We start from the raw sequence: 19200 nt of genomic DNA, 5'->3' as shown, positions 1-19200 counted from the left end.
ATGGGACGGGGAGTACTCGGATGCAACTCGACAGCGACTTGGTGAGACGTGGTTTTGTGTCATGTGCACACGAACAAGAGGAGAGCGCCGCCTTATGTAGCCCCAGGGACACGAAGAGACAGATGTAGTGATTGATAAATGGTCATGAACACAATGTAAGTTACCAGTAACTGACATATAAATTGTTCATTTCTGGTAACCCACTAATCAACCCCGTTGATGATGGCATGAAGACCATATTAGTTACTAGTAACTGACAAATCAATTATCCATTACTAGTAACTCACTAATCAACCACTAAGTGTCCTTGAAACATCCCCTAATGCCTATTAAACGTCTTAAGTTTCACCTAGCATTAATCCTAGCTATGAAATTTCTTTTGATTTAATTGCTAAATGTAATTGGTTAATTCCAATTAAATCCAACGATCCCCACCAAATTTCAAAGCATAGAAGAAATGTCCTCAACTTCGCTATTGTTTAATATACCAGTGTTTCGGTGGAGACTTTTAAGTTGAACATCCACCTAGAACAGAGGTTACGCTTCTTCATAAATGTTCAATTGACTATACCTTCAATTGACTGTTTTGTGCGAAATAAGTTTCACCTAAGTCCTTTACTGGTACAAGGCTGCCTAAAGCATCCCCTCTGGTTGGAGCATATAAGTCATACTCCTGGCCCATTCATGAATATCTAGAGATCACCCAAATCTCATATACTATGACTAGCAGTCGAACTCACAGAAGTATGTTTCTCAAAAGATGTTCTGTAGGACAACATCTTTGCTTAAACAAACCACTTTGAAACACATTAAGGTATAAAACCAACCTGCCTTACAGAAAAGGAAAGAAGTGCATCTGACATTGGTTTAGTTAAGGGTCTTTCCTCACATCCTACCTCTGGCTTCACCAACCTACTTCACAGGATCTCCGATCACATAGAATAGGTTACCACCATGATAGACTTCATGTGGGTCTCAAGCCCATTGCACTCGATGCACTATCTATCACATTACGTGATAGTCCCTTAGTGAATTGATCTATCAGATTTTTAGACGTGTGGACATAGTCCAACGCTATCACTTCAAAGTTTCTCAATTTTCTGACAGATTTTAATCTCCGCTTAACGTGACTTGTGGACTTCATGTTGTCCTTAGAACTGTTTACCTTAGTTATCACAGTTTGGTTGTCACTGTTCATAGAAATAGCCGGTATAGGTTTCTCTACAACCGGTAAATCCATAAGGAGTTCACGAAGCCACTCAGCCTCAGCGCCAACGGTGTCTAATGCTATGAGTTTTGCTTCCATTGTTGACTTCGGTAAAACGGTCTACCTGCAAGATTTTTAGGAAACAGCGCCACCTCCAAGCAAGAATACATATCCGCTTGTGGCATAAAGCTTATCAGCATCAGATATCCAATTGGCATCATAGAAACCCTCTAGTACTTTTGGGTACCCGGTATAGTGAATGACATAACTCATAGTACCTTTTCAGATAGTGCAATACTCTCTCAAGAGCACGTCAATGATTATCTCCTAGATTTGACACAAACCGGCTTAGTTTGCTCACAGCAAACGAGATATCAGGACTCGTAGCGCTAGCCAGATACATAAGTGAACCAATAATTTGGGAGTATCTCAATTGATCCCTTGCTATTCTTCGATTTTTCCTTAATAGCACACTAGTGTCATAAGGCGTAGAAGCAGGTTGACAATCACTAAACCCAAAGTGACTCAATACGTTTTACACATAGTAGGATTGTGAAAGTGTAATTCCACCATTGCCTTCTCTTAGTAGCTTGATATTAAGAATAACATCAGCTTCTCCCAAGTCTTTCATCTCAAAATTATTAGACAAAAGGTCTTTAACCTCCTTAATCACATTAAGGCTAGTTCCAAAGATCAGTATGTCATCAACATATAAACACAAGATAACTCCTTCGCCCCCACCATACCGATAGTATACACATGTGTCAGCTTTATTCACAACAAAGCCAACATATGTCAAAGTTCTATCAGACTTCTCTTGCCACTGCTTAGGAGCTTGTTTCAGGCTATATAGGGACTTCAATAATTTACACACCATGCCTTCTTAACCATTTGCTACAAATCCATCTGGCCGATCCATATAGATCTCCTCCTCTAACTCTCCATTTAGGAAAGTCGTCTTTACATCCATCTGATGAATGATAAGACCATGAGAGGCAACCAGAGAAAGTAACACTCGAATTATGGTTAATCGAGCAACAGGTGACTAAGAATCGAAGAAATCTTCATCTTCTTTCTAAGTATAACCCTTCGCCACAAGCCTTGCCTTGTACCTCTTAATTGCACCATCAGGCCTAAGCTTTTTCTTGAACACCCATTTGCACCCTATTGGTTTACACCCATAAGGACGTTCAACAATTTCTCAAGTTCCATTAGACATAATTGAATCTATCTCACTCCATATCGCTTCCTTCCACAAGTCAGCATCAGGAGATGAATATGCCTCTTCAATGGTTCTTGGTATGTCATCCACAAGGTACACAATATAGTCATCACCAAAAGACTTTGCAGTTCGTTGTCTCTTACTTTTTCGAGTGACTACAATTTCATCCTCCTCAGGATTGTGCATATGGGGTTCCTCAGAATGTTCTATCGGAATAAATTGCTTATGGGGAATTATAGGTTCATGACTAGATGTGCTATGCACATTTTTCATGGGAAATTCACTTTCAAAAAATGTAGCGTCTCTGGACTCCATGATAGTACCAGCATGCCTGTCAGATACACTAGAATTTATAATTAAGAATCTATATCCAATGTTGTGAGTAGCATAACCAAGCAAAACACAATCAATAGTTTTAGGTCCATGTTTGAGCTTTTTGTTAATTGGCACATTCACTTTGGCCAAACAACTCCAAGTGCACAAATATGAGAGATTTAATCTTTTCTTTTCTCATTCTTCAAATGGTGTGATTTCCTTATTTTTTGTAGGAACTCTATTCAAGACATGACACACTGTCAACATAGCCTCACCCCATCATTCCTTAGATAGACCCGTTGTCTCCAAAATGGCGTTAACCAACTCAGTTAGAGTACGGTTATTTCTTTCGGTAATCCCATTGGATTGTGGTGAATATGACGGTGTCCTATCATGAATAATTCCATGTTCTACACGGAATTCAGAAAATTCACTTGAAAAGTATTCTCCACCACGATTAGATCTTAACCGTTTAACTTTCCTCTCAAGTTGATTTTCTACTTTAGCTTTATAGATCTTAAAATAATGCAACGCTTCATCCTTTATTTTTAACAGATACACATAACAAAATCTAGTACAGTCATCTATAAAAGTCATGAAGTATCTTTTGCCACCTTTAGTCAACTCTCCATTCATCTCACAAAGATCAGAATGGACTAGTTCTAATGGTGTCAAGTTCCTCGCCTCCGTAACCTTATGAGGCTTACGAGGTTGCTTAGATTGCACACACACATGGCACTTAAAACCTTTAACCAAATTAATTTTCGAGATTAAATTCAGATCGGAAGATGCGATAGACAACCAAAATTAACATGACAAAGATGTGAATGCCAAATATTTGACTCATCAGGGATAATAGCATTGTTCACAATCTTATTACACATATCATCATGCAAGGATAAGCGAAACAAGCCTCCACAATCATAATATTTACCAACAAAAGTTCCATACTTTGACAATACACATTTATTGGCCTCAAAGACAATTTTATAACCATCTCGACAACATTGAGAGCCGCTAGCTAGATTCTTTTTATGGAGGGGACATGTTGCACGTTCTTCAACAACACCGTCTTTCTCGAAGTGAACTTCAGAATAATTGTACCAACACCAAGAACATGTGCATGGGACCTATTCCCCATCAGCAAGGCTCCAGTCTTGCCGACCTGATAAGAAGAAAATAAAGAAGCATAAGCACACATATGAATATTAGCCTCAGTGTCCATCCACCACTCAGGCGAATGACAAACTGAAAGAACAGTAGGTAAAGAATTACCATACCCAGATGTTCATCCTTCAGCCTCGCTAATAACCATGTTTGCAGATTTCTTCTCTTGCTTAAATTTAGGCTCTGGGCACGAACTTGCTCAATGCTCATCGCTCCCGCAAATAAAGCAACCACCATCTTTGTTGTTCTTTTTCTTCTTAAAAGTGGTTGTTTGTTTAGGCTTCGAGTTGTTCTCTTACTTGTTCTTCTTCTTATTATTATTATGAGATGCATTTGAATTTTTTCTTCTGCACCATATTGGCACTAAAAGGCTCAACGTCTTTTCCATACGTGTCTTTTGCTCTCGCCCTCTCCTCAACATCAAGAGACCCAATAAGCTCAGTCACGCTAAACTCTTGTCTCTTGTGTTTTAAAGAGGTAGCAAAATCCCTCCAAGAAGATGGCAGCTGAACAATAATACCATCGGCCACAAACTTGTCGGGCAACACACATGGGAACTGTTCAAGTTCCTTAGCCAATGCCTGTATCTTATGAGCTTGTTCGACCACAGAACGGTTGTCAACCATTTTATAGTCAAACAGCTGCTTCATGATGTACAACTCACTACCGGCGTCAGAAACACCAAACTTAACATCAAGTGCATCCCATAAATCCTTGCCTGTCGTGTAAGGGATGTAGTTGTCCTCATACTTACTATGAAGCGCGCTAATCACGACGCCTCAAAACAGGTTATCAGCTACCTTGAACTTTTGCTCCTCCTCAGGAGTAAATTGTTCAGGTTTTCCCTGTGCGGCGTGATAGCAGTTCATAGCAGTTAACCACAACACTATCTTAGCACGCCATCTCTTGTAATTTATTCCATAAAAAACATTTGGCTTCAAAGCAGCAGCAAAACCACTAACAAAAAATTATCTAATATCATGTTTTTGAATTGTTAGGAATTTAGGCATTTTCATGTTAAAATTAATATAGAAAATTAATAGCAAAATAGTGATGACAAATATGTGCACTGTGTAATTTTACTACTGCTCATATTAGCAGCAAATATGTTCATGAATAACATACTGATCATAGCGGAAATAAGATTGAATTTAACCAATTCGAGAATAGAGATATGCCTAGCGGAGGGACTCATGCTCAAAGCACTAGGGGCTCCATTCCCACTCATGGTGAGTTTGCTCGAAGTCGCGGATCACAGTTGATGTAGGAAGATGTATGCAATGCCGTCCCTCGAACATCCACTGGGAAGTAGATGATGTCGATCCGAGAAAGAAGAAGCGATGCCAGGAAGAAGACGAACACGTTCCGAGGAAGACAACCAGCAGTTGCGAAGACACTCCCCAAAAATCTAATCGCCCGCACACACCCGAGCAAGTGTCCCGATGCAAATGCTGTTTCCGGAGGCCTGCTCTCCCAAACCTCCGTGCACGCAGAGGATGGGACGGAGAGTACCCGGATGCAACTATGACATTTGCATCTCTGGGTTGCTCCACTGGTGGCAGCCAATTCCAACCGCAAGTGAATTTGTTTTTAAAGTAGGGGCGACGACGTATACACAGCTACCTAAAGTGAGATTAGATACTTTGGGTTTCCAATAACGGTTTCGAAGCGACGGCTTTACACAGCCACCGAGAGGCCAATATAATGCTTTTGCCGGCCTTATTCGATTCCATGCACACACACATATGGATGGTCGCCAGCAGAAGCAATGCAATATGTGGTTCCAAGTCCAAGCTTCTGCATGCCTGCACATTCGTTTGTTCTCTCCGTGCTGGGTGCACGTACGTACGCGCAACTTGGAGTTACACACACATATATATATGCTCCATAAATAGTGATGGAAGTGTCAATGTCACATGCATACAGTACTATTATTACGACGGCTAGAATCATTTATATACAATACGAACCTAGCTATCTTTTATTCTCGTTGACCAGCCACCCTGAAGAAAAATCATATGATCCACTGCTGAACTGGAATATACCTTCTTACTTTGAGGTGATCATAATCTTTTTGTTTGTTTCGTGAATTGACAACAAAGTGTTGTTATAATATGTGCTCCGATTGAAGATGCTTTAGCTTCCAAAAAAAGGTGTATTTAATTTACGTTGCATATATATACTTATTAGCTCAGCAAACATCTCGCTCATAATTAAAACCACAGGCATAATTTGTTTTTTTTTTTTTTGTTTTGTGTTGAGGAAACCACAGGCTTAGTTTGTACTCCGTATATAAAGAAAGAAAGAAAGAAAGAAAGAAAGAAAGAAAGAAAGCAACGAAGAAAGAAAGAAAGAAAGAAATAGCTGGGGGGCCCGAGGCAGAGCGTGTTGGGCTGGACCATTGTTAAAATCTTGACAGGCCCTGCTGGCCGTAATCACGGCTACGAATAGAAATGGGCCGGACCATCCGGTCATGTTTGGACAAACTGAGGCCTTTGGATTGAAGGAGAAACGCAGGAAAAAACTTTCAGTAGGATTCGAGATCCCGCTACCGTTCACTCCTTTGGATCGCAGGAAACGGCCGTAGGAGAAACTAAGGAAATCTTCCTGTACTGGCCATTGTAACATCCCAGATGTGATGTTAAAATGCCATTAAAAGCTTGACCACGAGCATCATTAAGCATAATCACCAAGTATTATGTCAATCATGCATTTCAAGTTTCATTTATGGCATACATGGTGTTTCATATGTTGCATATATAGTGTTTCTTTTGTTACATGAAATGTTATCTTTGTTATCAATTAAGGAACAAAAGATAACATTTTAAATAAACTTTGTAGTATTAAGTATGTGTTTTCATTTGGAATGAAAGATTGATGATGTTTTTGAATCAAGCATGTTAGATTTGAGCTTCAAGAATTGAATTTGAATGTTGTTTCCCTCAGTTAGCATTTTTGGCAAGTCCTGAAAAAGCAATTAAGTTAAATTTTTGGGGATTTATTAAATCAATTTTCATGAATAAAACTTGTCCAAATTTTGTTCTATTGCTTGGTATGGTGTTTGAGCTTTGGTATTGAGCAATTGGTTGATTTGTTTGATCACTGTTTAAACACTAATTAATTAGTTAAAGTTACTAATCAAAAATCAGTTTTACAAAACCCAAACTGAATTCCAGTTTTCAGTTTGAATGTGCTTGTGCTCTATCCTCTTGATCTCTCTCTCTGTCGACTTTTTGACATTAGTCATTAAATAAAAGTTGGATATCTCATGAAGATGAACAGCTTTTGTTTTTGGAGATGATCAAGTTTTTGCACGAAATCCAGAGAAAATGAGGGAGGAAGTTGAGCTATCAGTGATGAACAGTAACGCCGGGAAGAGCTGTCTGCCTGCTTCACCGCTGTGCGCTGTCCATCGCGCCTTCGCGACGTTTCTCCGCGCGTGGCCACATCTCCGTCTGCGTCATCGCTCGAGCAGGAGTTGGAGAAGCCCAGAAGCATCCTCCGCGCCCTCCGCCCGACGCGTGCCCTGGCCGCCGCTCGTTTGCTGGACGTGGACGCCGAGCCGAGCGGCCTCCCTTCCCTCGGCCTCTCTTTCTCTCCCTTTGCCGCTGCCTATGTCTCGCCTCCGGCCTTTTTCTCGAGCCCACAGCCACCTCCACCCTGCCATGCCATGCCTCTCCTTTCCTCACCCTAGCTCTCCCTCGCTCTGTGCTGTTGCTGCTGCGCGCGGCCGCGGCCACCATGGCCGCCGGCACAGCAGCGCCTGTCGTCCCAGCTCCTGTTTGCCTCCAATCCAGCCGAGCATCCCCTCGCCATCCCACGCCTCTTGCGCGCGCTAGCCCGGAGGAACCCAGCCAGAGATGATCCGCCGCCGCGGACGGCCGTGCGAGTGCCGCCACCGGCCGCCGTACGTGGCCAGGCGGCCACGGGTCGCTGTGAGCCACGGCTGGCCTCCATGCAGGCGCGTCCAGTCACTCCAACGCTTCGGTCAGCCCGCCCTCACAGCCACCGGCCGCGCCCCGGCTGGATTGCGGCCATCGCCGGTTGCTCTGCTCTGTCCCTGCGTGCTCTGCTCGTGAAGAAGAAGAGAGGGGGAAAAGGAAATAGAAACTCTTTCTTGGTTCTAGATGCTTACTAGCCAGAGACAAAGTTTTTCAGATCGAGGCTTGGTTAATTTGTTAAAGATGCAGGGTTCCTAGTGAAAATGTGTTTTCCTTTTTCATGTTAATCTCTTTTAGAAAATGCTATTATATGCTGATTCTTGCTTAATTCATAACTAATTCTAGAAGTATGCTAAAATTATTAATTTTGTTCTGTAGTCTTACTATGATATGCTCTATCCACGAAAAATATTAGTTGGTCATAATCAGTAGTTTTGTTATGCTTAAAAATTCCTTCTTTTAATAGAAAAATGCTCCTTGTGTAATTTTTGTAGACAAAAATATTAATTCTGTGATGCTGAAACTTTTTTGTGTAAGTTTATAATGTTCATACCTGTCCTCATAAAAACTTTGGTACTGTTTTGATAATTCTAACTTGGTTAATTAATTTAAGTATGTTTAAATGCCTTTTATTTATTTAATAATATCAAAATGATTTATATAAATTCTTGAATGATTTTGGTGTGTTTTGAGCATTGTGTGAAGACTTTGGAACATCTCAACCCAATTGTTTCTTGGTATCTTAATTATTTCCTTAATATGTTTATAATCAACTTGCTTTTATAATAATTAAAATGACTTAATTAGGTAATTAGTTTTATAAGTTCTTTATCATGATTATGAGTTAGGAAAGATGCTAATCACTTGTTGGTCCCTGTTAGTGTAATTACTTCCATGATAGACGACTAATTAGCTTAATAGTTAATTAACTTATACGCATTTACAATAATAGCCCTCCTCCTTTCGTGAAGGAAAGTTGTACTCAACTTAATTAATTTTGTTTAAAATTCTGTTAATGCACTTGAATGTCTTTCATCATGCATCATGGCATGTATTCTATCATGTTAAACAAATCATCATTTATTACTTGTAGTGCATACGAGAGTGAGAAGATTCGTGTCGATCAAGTTTCGGAGAAGGTCTATCTGCCAATGGTGTTGGAGCCAAGTCTAACTCGTGTGATCCTCTGTGGAACTAACCTTCTTTGCAACGCAGGTAAGCCCCAGAGCATAAATCTTTCTCTTAGTATTTACAAATCTTTATTATACCTTAAGTCTTTTGAGATGTGCATTAAGTAATTAGGAGTTGGTTGAATACTGTTGCTGCATGATTACCTTGATATTTAGGTATCCCTAGTGTTACCTTACTAGTATGTGTAGGCCGATATATCTTATGCTTAAACTTCGAGCCGAATGATGGTTTCATCACTCGCATGAAATAGGTTTTACCTTGATCTTCTCAACTCTAGTTATGGGTTGTGAACTACCTTGGTTATGATAATATTAAATTGAGACTGGGTGGGTAGCTTGCATCGAGAATGGAGCCTCATTGTAGTGCTCCGTCTGTGTCGATTGAGGATTGTTCGTTATTGGCCTGTGTGTGGTCGATATCTTATAGTAATGGCCACATACTCCGGTAAGCCTAATACCTCGGTTATTCTATTATGGGAAAGGACAACCGCGCACTGGGAGTGGAGAGATGGTGAGAGTAGCGTGTACCCATCCAGTGAAAACCGCTGGGTCGACACAGGTAGGTGGAGTACTGTATTCTCGGGTGGCGAGAATTCGTTCATGTTTTGTAGGATCCGAGTGAGGGTTGATATATGTAGGTCTAGGACCTGCATATGTCATATGGTAAGGAAACCCTAGCTGGACCAAATCGATTCGAATCGTCATGCTCCTCGGTTATGGAGACATGATCCTCTGACCAGACATCGTAGTTAATCAATTGAACACGGTACTTATGGATATGAGATGAAATGAGATGAGATGAGTAATGAAGTGATTGAACTAGATCAGGTGTAAACTGGAAACTATTGATAACTTAACATGAAGCTAAAACATTGAAAGTAAGGATCCACGCATAGTAAACTTTTCTGCAAAAGTTATTCTTGGTTCAAACTTTACTTTAAACCTGCATACCCTTTGCGTCTTTTATTTTAGTCGGGTAAGACTTATTGAGTACCCTCAAGTACTTAGGGTTTGTTAACCTCTGTTGCAGGTTCTGACTTATATTGATAATCAAGGTTATGTTATTGGGCTCGACATGATCTGGTCGTCTCTTCTATCTTAGGTGCTTCTGTAGTGCTACTCACCTTTCGAAACTTAAGTTTTTACATCAATATGTTTTGTAATCTAATACAGTAAGTCTTCCGCACTCCAATGTAAGTTATTTTTGTACCAAATGTTATAATGTTGTGGTAACGAGTTGGAAAATATGGATAATTTTGGGTTCCCGGAGGACATCCGACAAACTATTGGAGTTATCTGACTCTCATGTGCAGCAGTCAGAGGTCTTTAGAACAATGACGTATGTATATGGGCTATATAATTTAGGTGGTTCTGTCACAGCCATTCGAGACGAAAAATGGAGGAAAACTAACATCCACGCTGACCTCTTTTTCTCCATTCTTTCTCGCTGGATCAAGCACGTCGCTCGAGTGAGCTCATCGCAGTTCCTCAAGCATGCCATAGACGAAGCCAAAAGAAACTGCAAACAGAGCTTGTCGCGTTGGTCCAGCCGCCTGCCGCCGCTGTAACTCATCATCGTCGCCCGCCCGCCCGCCCGCCCACCCAGTGGCAACCAGTGCAAGGTCGAGGTCGTCGCCGCCCGCCCGCTAGCCGTGCCAGAGCTTGAGCGCCTCGTCACCCGGGGCCAGGGATGCCGCACCGTGCTTGCCGCTCGAGCTGCTTGCCGCACGGTAGCTCAAGCGCTTCATGCCGCGTCCGTCAGCTTGCGGCGCCAGCGGGTTCGCTCGATCGTTTCTGTAGCTTATAAGCTGGCTGACGCTGTTTTGTAGTGAGAGAAAAACACTATATTATAACTAAGGGTTCCCACGAGGTTGCTGCCTCGCGCGGTCACGTGCACGTCGTGCCTGCTGCTAGCCATGGACGCTGAGAGACAGGGCTTCAGTGAAACGAGAGGATGAAAATGACGGGGAAGCGGATAAGATCGAGCTTGTATAGTGGCATCGCACAGCTAGCTCAGGCTATGGTCATGAAGTACAGTGATTCTCTAGTGGCCCACTTGTAAGTGGCTTCTTTCTAACTACTTTTGCATTTCTTTCTAACGATGACATTACCAAACAAATATATAGGTGGCTAATATGATAGGAGTAGGTGATTTAAGTTTCCTAAGTTTTTCTTTCCTACGAACTTCATGTGTCCATCCAAACAACTACCACTCAAAAGTTTACTATGGTTTTTAATCCTCCGTTTCTCACCTACAATCCTATTCTATTCCTACATCTATCATGTTCCTACCTTTTCTCAATCCTGCATTTCAAAGGAGCCCTGAGCAAATAACGTGCTCACCAAAATGTAATATTTTATTTTTGTATAGTAGTATCCTCTCCTTTTTTTTGAGATAAATTCAGATATTATACTAGTGCTTTTATAACCATGCCTGTTGGCCGTAATCATGGCTACAATCGAATGGAAGTATTTATCTTTTAGGTCTTGTTTGGATATATATGTATTCACCTTAATTCATATGTGTTGGAGTGAAATGGAATGACTACGTTAATTGAGATAAATACATGTGCATCCAAAGGCTTTACAGTATCACAAACTATCTATTCAAGTATAGAGACTCTAGAATGGGGTAAGAATTCTGCATTTGCTATATGTAACATTTTTGTAAAGTTAGTGTTGCAAAACATATACTGTATATATATTTTTTTTCTTATAACTGAAAATCTGTTTAATTCTGCATCGCCCACCAGTGTCTTTTTCTACATCAGTTGCCATTGTTTCCCCAATAGGTCTGGCCGACCCGCGCGCCGTCGGCCGCAGTGTCGTCCACCTCCGCCCCTTCAACCGCGTCCGCCGCCTTGGCCGGCTCCTCATCGACCACCTCGCCAGCTCCCGGCGCCGGCATCCATCCCGTGGCCTCCCTCCCTTTCCCCTTGGGGTTGAGCAGCGACGCCCACATTGCGAGCTGCTCCTGCCTGGTGGTCGTCGTCGACCCGTCACCCTCGTACGACGGCCGCTGCTGGCGCCGCTCCCGCTCCCGCTCCCGCACGACCTCCTCCCCCTCGCTGCCCTCCACGGCGCCTGCGCCGCCCGCCAGGCCGCCGGCCCCGACCCACGGCACCGGCCTGTGTGCCCAGTACGCCGCCGCCGCCGGCAGGTGGTGGTGCACGCCCGCGAACGGCAGCCACTTCCCGGCCCTGGCGGCCGCCGCCGCCGCCGCGCGCCGCTGATGATTTTGGTGCCCAGCCGGCGCCAGCGCTAGCGCCGACGTCGCCGTCCCGGACGATGCCGCGGCCTGCCACCCCATCGGCCGCGCTGCGGAGGCGCCGTGGAGCACGGCGAGGAGGTGGAACGCCGTCGCGATGGCGATTGCGTTGAAGGCGCGAGGCATGTTTGGTGCAAATCGCAGTGGTGGAGCGGAGCACTGACCAAATGATGGAGCTTTATAAGCGATTTTATACCTGATGGTTGGATCCAAATGGTGAAAGCTTGGGAACAAGTGAAACAGGCCGTGCACCTGCCAAGGTAGGAGGAGGTGGTGGAAATGCAGGTGTTACTTGCGTCCCAGCTACTGCCGTCTTACCCATACCGGCGTTGACTGCCTGCCGTGCATGCTGCCGGAGAGGAACGTGGTTAGGTTGGTCATGTAAAGCGTCCATTTTGTGATTTTTTTTAATCTGTTGCTGTGTTCATTGCAAATTATAAGTCACTTAAATTTTTGTACTAAGTCAAACAAATTTCCTCTAACCAAGCTAAAAATGCACTGGCATCAAAAACCACTTCACTTTAAACCATGCTTATAGAAATACACAAATATCAAAACACCATTCTAGAGCCCGGCCCTGTTCGGCTTGCTGAATCTTGGCTGAAACTGGCTGAAAAACACTGTTCCGACTGAATCGTTGTGAGAGAAAAACACTGTTCCGACTGAAAAAACAAGCCGAACAAGTTTCTGGGTAAACCGAACGGGGCCAAAGACATGTTTTACACAACTTCCCGTGGCTCCGGCTTCTCTGCACCAATAATTATAGCAGCACTGTTCATAAGAGCCTTTTGTTTCTCTCCCAACAACATGAACGTAGAGCGAACGGGTCTCTAATTGAGTTGGTTAGATGGCTCTAGTAGCACCACTCAGGTCCTGATTTGACTATCTGTGAAAGCGAATTTCAGGCTATGATTAATTATATTCTTTCCAAACAACATGAACGTGGAGCCTTTAGAACCCACCATTTGTGGTTCCTTCGACTTTGGCTTATCCAGTACTGTAAAGAGGAGCCACACCACCAGTTTACACCTATATATCTACACCAGAAGGTTCCACTACAATAAATGTAACCTTCTACAGTGAATATACAACAGAGCAATTTATTATTAAATCATTCGGTTTGACAAATTTTGTAGGAACTAGTTTAGGTTAATGACGAAAATATATCATGCACCAATGATGTCAACCCAAAATCATCATAACCCACTTCATTGTGATATTTATCATGACTTTACGTATTTATCCATCATAATTGTATCATCCAAAATATACACTCCCTCAGTCCACAAAAAAATGTAGTTCTGCTTTTCGAGGAGTCGACTTTAAACTTTGGCTAAATTTACGTAAAAAAGTACTAACATTCACAATACAAAATACATACCATTAGATTAGTTATAGAATACATTTTCATAATAAATTTATTTGGAGACATGAATGCTAACATTATTTAATATAAATTATGTCAAAGTTGAGCTAGTTTGACCGGCACGGATTCCATAATTTGCATTCTTTTATGGTCGGAGGGAGTACTTCGGTATTGTGACATGTGTCCTAATGTATTTTCATTATTTCTATCTCCATACGTGCTCTAACACTACTAGAGTAATAGATTATCATTTTTTATAATTTTCTCACTATATTTTATGTATTCATGTGTCACATCTCAAAATATTTAATTTTTATGTGAATAGATGACATAAATAAAATATTGTATTTTCTTAAGTATTTAACAATTTTGTTCAAAATTTGGTTAAAGAAATGAATTTTATTTGATAAAATGTTATTCTATAGTTTAGATGTAACGACACAAAAAAAATCAAGTCATTATTTATATAAATGGTATAAAGACCTTTTTTTTCCTTCTCGTGTTGATGCATACAAGCTTCTATGAGCATGTAATAAAAAGTTCCAAAACCCAAACTGTTTATAAATAAGTCCCTAAATCTCACATCCAAGTTTCTTGGGCATCAATATATTTTTAGTAATTTTTCTAGAATTTGTAGATTAAGATTGTATATAGTTTGACTAATTTTGAACTCCCTAAAAGTTAATTTTTTTTAACTCATCGTAGCCATTGGGCCGAATCTTCTCACCTTGCCTTCGTAGGTCTAATGGGCTGCAAGCCGCCCCCTCTCCCTCTCTATTTCGCCTGCGAAAATAGCCATTAACGCAAACCATTTGAACGAGGAAAATCTCTTTTGACCGCCTGCAAAAGAACTGTGTAGTGGTGATTTATCCAATTTATTTTTCCAACGAACCTTCCCAAAATTGTATCTCATCCATTCAAATTTTGATTGACCTGATTCTTCTTTGTAAATTCAGATAAAATTGTTGTGCCGGGTAGCATACTTAAATATATTATTAGAGACCTAAATCGGACTAGGTGGGAATTTTACGGATCACCTACGTACTGTAATTATGAGCTGCATGTCGATTTGTCATGGACCAGGATTAAGATTAAGAAACTTAATTATATATAAGGTTTAGAGATCTAGATAGTTCACTTTCATAGTTTGAGACCTAAACAAAATGATGTACTAGTAATTATTAGTAGTTTAAAGACCAACTTTCTAATTGTTAATCTGATAGAATAGAACCCACACACGAGACGCCGGCTAGGATCTGAGGAGGGGCGGGCAAACCTTGGCCTGCGCGAACGTTTCACAAATCAGAATTGCATCCCTTATTAAAAAAGAAAAAAATCACAACTGCATCTGCTCACCGCCAGTCGGTGTCCGGCATGGCAGCATCATCGCCTGTCCACTGTTCCCTGACTAGCACGGCACCTTTTGCATCGGCAACATTGTGTCCCGTTGGTCCTTGAGGTTGAGGTTGAGGCTGAGGTGGAGATACGTCTAGCATAACAGGTGAACAATGCCGCATCGCCGAGTAGAAAGTTCATCGGCCGTGTCAAAGAAGTCCTGAAAAGTAGTCGAAGACTAAGGAGTCAACAGATTGGACTTTCGAACAAAGGGCCGGCCGGAAGCCACATATCCAAAAGCAATAATTGATCAGATGCAGTTTATTGCTATTGGAATTGAAAACACGCCAACAAAGAAAACGATGCCCATGAACCCGATATATAGCTCTGGTCTCTGGGATTTTCTTCAGTTTCTCCTATAAACTGCTCTTCGTCCAAATAAAAGCGTGTGCACATAACGAACTATTAGACTGCTTCTTAGATCACCAAGCAACTACTCTACCCTTCTGGTCATTTCTCAAAAAGCATCAATATTTCTTTGAGGACTTCAATTAGGAGAGAAGTATTGATCTTCAACATGGTACACGCATATCCTTCTACCGATGTTTCATGGCTTTCCCCTAATTTCTTCCCCTTGCGTGCTTCTTATATCTTTCCAAATTCGGCTGTTCAGTTATCCTATATGGTAGGGATTACTTTGGTGCCCGGACTGTGATTCTATGCAAATAACTCAGACAGAAAAGGGCAAGGCTGGGACAAAATGGTGCTGCTAGTCCATCATATCTCAAAAGGTTCCTCTTAAGAAGCGCCATCCAGAAATCATCTATCCAGCAGACAGCAAAGGTTCCTCTTCCTTCATCTTCATCGTAACCGTAAGTATAAAAAGGTCACCATGCGACATCTTCACACGTCGATAGCCATTCTTTTATTGCTTGGCTTCCTTTTCCACCTCAACGCTGTTGCCGGGCTCTCTACTGTGTCTTCCCCAATCTCTTGGAAAGTTTCAAATATGACAGGCGAAATAGCCATGGACAACGGATCTTTTATCCTTCCTGTTCTTGAACATAGCATCATGTCATATACAACTTATTTTGGCTTCTACAGCATAGATGGTAAATCGTTCATTCTCTCTATTGTGATTGATGGACCCCAAGCTTCAGTGATCTGGTCTGCCAACCCTGACGATGCTGTAAACAGTGGCGCCATCTTAAACTTCACCAGAGAAGGGAGCTTGCTCCTTCAGAATGACGATGGTACCACGGTGTGGTCCACCGCCACAAACAGCAAGTCAGTTGCAGGTATGGTCCTCGACGTGTACGGGAACCTAGTGCTCTTCGATCTGGTTAACACCTCTGTCTGGCAGTCGTTTGACCACCCAACTGATACCTTGGTAATCGGGCAGTCACTTTGCATGGGAATGAACCTCAGTATCAGAACCTCAAACACAAAATGGTCATCTGCCAGGATTTATTTTTCTGCAGAGTGGAATGGGCTGCAGTACTCTTTCAAACCAGCAGCCTTTACAAAGTTGTTTGAATCTGGTACTACACAATCAACTTGTTATGCATTTGCCAATGGTAGCTTTGGGTTTCCAGATAATATATTCTTCCTACCCTCTGCAAGATCATTACAATTCATGACGTTGGAGTCTGATGGGCATTTAAGGCTCTACGAAATGCAAGGAATCGTCCAAGACCCTCTAATGCTACTTGATGTATTAAGCAAAAAAAAAGAAGTTTTGTGATTATCCAATGGCATGCGGGGATTATGGTGTTTGCAGCAAGGGACAATGTTCTACCAAGTGCTGGATGCATACCCTTAAGAAGCCCCCTCCTGCGACCATGTGCAAGGCAACAAGCTAATACTACTCAACAATGTTTCGTACTTCAGTAACAGCATGTTCTTGTCATTTGCCACTTCAACTTCTGAAGATGTGTGCAAACAATCTTGCTTAGTTGATTGCTCTTGCAAAGCAGTTCTTTTCCGAACTAACAGCAATTTCAGTGATTTCCTTCCAAAAATCAACAATCTCAGTGATAGTGGTTACTGCTTGTTGTTATCAGAGCAAATGTTAATTTTGTTTGCAGAGGATTCATCAAATCATTTTTCAGCATTTCTCAAGATAGAAGGCAATCGGTCAGATAAAAGGAGGATCAGTATTGTTGTGGGCTCAATTGCAGGATTTTGTCAAATATCTATCTTAGTTTGTGCAGTGGTATGGAAAAACATAAAGAAAGACGAGGAACCACTCTTTGATGGCATACCCGGGATACCAAAACGTTCTCCTTTGATGAGTTAAAGTTGCTACTAGCCACTTCTCTATAAAGCTTGGCGCTGGTGGCTTTGGGTCTGTATTCAAAGGTAAGATAGGAAAGGAAACTATCGCTGTCAAACGCTTGGAGGGTGTCGAGCAAGGAATGGAAGAGTTCTTAGCAGAGGTCAAAACAATTGCTCGAATCCATCACTTCAATCTCGTAAGGTTGGTGGGCTTCTGTGCTGAAAAATCACATAGGCTTCTTGTGTATGAGTACTTATCCAATGGCTCTCTGGACAAATGGATCTTTCAACAAAGTCCAGTCTTCACTCTTTCTTGGAAAACTAGACGCCATATCATTTTGGCTATTGCTAGGGGTTTATCTTATCTCCATGAGGAATGTGAGGAGAAGATTGCCCATTTGGACATCAAGCCACAGAACATTCTTTTGGATGACAGATTCAATGCAAAGGTCTCAGACTTTGGACTTTCGAAAATGATAAACAGGGACCAGAGCAAAGTCATGACTCGAATGCGAGGAACACGTGGATACCTAGCACCCGAGTGGCTGGGCTAAAAAATCACAGAGAAGGCTGACATTTACAGCTTCGGGATTGTGATGATCGAAATAATTTGTGGCCGAGAAAATTTGGACGAATCACAGCCCGATGAGAGCATCCATTTGATAAGCCAGCTTCAAGAGAAGGCAAGGTCTGGTGAGTTGTCTGATTTGGTGGACAGTAGCAGCAATGACATGAAATTCCATTTGGAGGAGGTCGTGGAAGCGATGAAGGTTGCAATGTGGTGCTTGCAGGTTGATAGCAGCAGAAGGCCTTTGCTGTCAACAGGCCAAGGTGTTCGTTTTGGAATATGATCGGTTCGGCTAACACCGAGATTAATTACAAGCTTAATTAAGAGATAAGTTTTTGGTCCACCCACCTGTCATTTATTTCCAACTAAATAAGAAACTGCCGTGATCGGCGGCAACCCTTAGAATTCCAAGGGTTCGGCCCCCTGACCCATAGCGCGATTATAAATAAGAGAGGCGCCCCTGGCGTCACACTCTCTCTAATCCACGTGATTTTTCACGTAACCGATCGCTTAGGCGCTGGAGGGTTCGGGAAGGTCCGTATCTCGTCCAGGCCAGTGCCGGTGGCTTCCAGAAGGCCGCCGCTACCCGGCACGACGAGTTCATCATCTGCAGAGGGTTCCCAAACCCTCAGCCAGTGATCTACGTTCATCTACACCACCACCGACTACTACATCACTACCGGAGGCGCTGATGGCGACTGTACTATCTACTTAAGTTTTTCCGCAATACATGAGTTGTGGTCATGTGTTAGACTATGTATAAGATCATGTGTACATGTGTTACATGTTTTATGCTAAGATTAGATTCAACAGTTGGAAGGAGTGATGAGCATGGAGACCACACCTGACGGCACTTTTGTCCCTAGTTTTGCATCAAACAAAACCAATGTGGAGGGATCAACTTCTTCCTATGTGCCATCTGAGTCCCTGGTTACCATTGTCTCGGCTGGTTATTTTCATTTTAATGCATATCTTAATGTACATCTCCAGAAATTAAGAACTGGTCATATATGGATATGGCACTACTATCTACATTATTCTCTTTCATACTCATAGTATCAGGTGAGACTTCATGCTTCGCCAAGAGGTCAATGGTTTCGTCAGTATAATGTGTACCCTTGTTGTAATGACCAATCTGTGCTACCGCACGAGCTCTGTTTAGGCAGAGGCATGAAGCTGCACTGCCACACCTAGCACCTAGATGTTTTGTTAGGGTAATTTTACATAGAGATGTTTTGAGCTTGCTATATGTATAAAAGTCGGGCAAATTAGACAAGGATAAAGATGAACTATGATCATATATATTACTCGTGAATGCATGATAATATCATTTATTCTTAGAGC

The 19200-nt window shown here is 42.1% G+C and overlaps 1 protein-coding gene and 2 pseudogenes across 1 annotated transcript; 1 reads left to right on the top strand and 2 right to left on the bottom strand.

The window, feature by feature from the left end:
• Positions 1-4032: 4032 nt before the first annotated feature.
• LOC136532527 (uncharacterized) lies at positions 4033-4621 on the bottom strand (annotated as a pseudogene).
• A 7188-nt stretch (positions 4622-11809) lies between these two features.
• On the bottom strand, positions 11810-12549 carry LOC136532525 (uncharacterized). The gene has a single exon (XM_066525113.1). The coding sequence runs from the start codon at positions 12434-12436 to the stop codon at positions 11810-11812; it is 627 nt and encodes a 208-aa protein (XP_066381210.1). The 5' UTR covers positions 12437-12549.
• Positions 12550-15228: 2679 nt separating this feature from the next.
• On the top strand, positions 15229-18833 carry LOC136532534 (G-type lectin S-receptor-like serine/threonine-protein kinase SD2-5; annotated as a pseudogene).
• The last annotated feature ends 367 nt before the right edge of the window (positions 18834-19200 follow it).

The sequence above is a fragment of the Miscanthus floridulus genome, unplaced genomic scaffold (genome assembly GCF_019320115.1).
Source record: "Miscanthus floridulus cultivar M001 unplaced genomic scaffold, ASM1932011v1 fs_647_6_7, whole genome shotgun sequence".
NCBI classification, from domain to species: domain Eukaryota; kingdom Viridiplantae; phylum Streptophyta; class Magnoliopsida; order Poales; family Poaceae; genus Miscanthus; species Miscanthus floridulus.
This window is presented reverse-complemented; position numbering and strand designations above follow the sequence as displayed.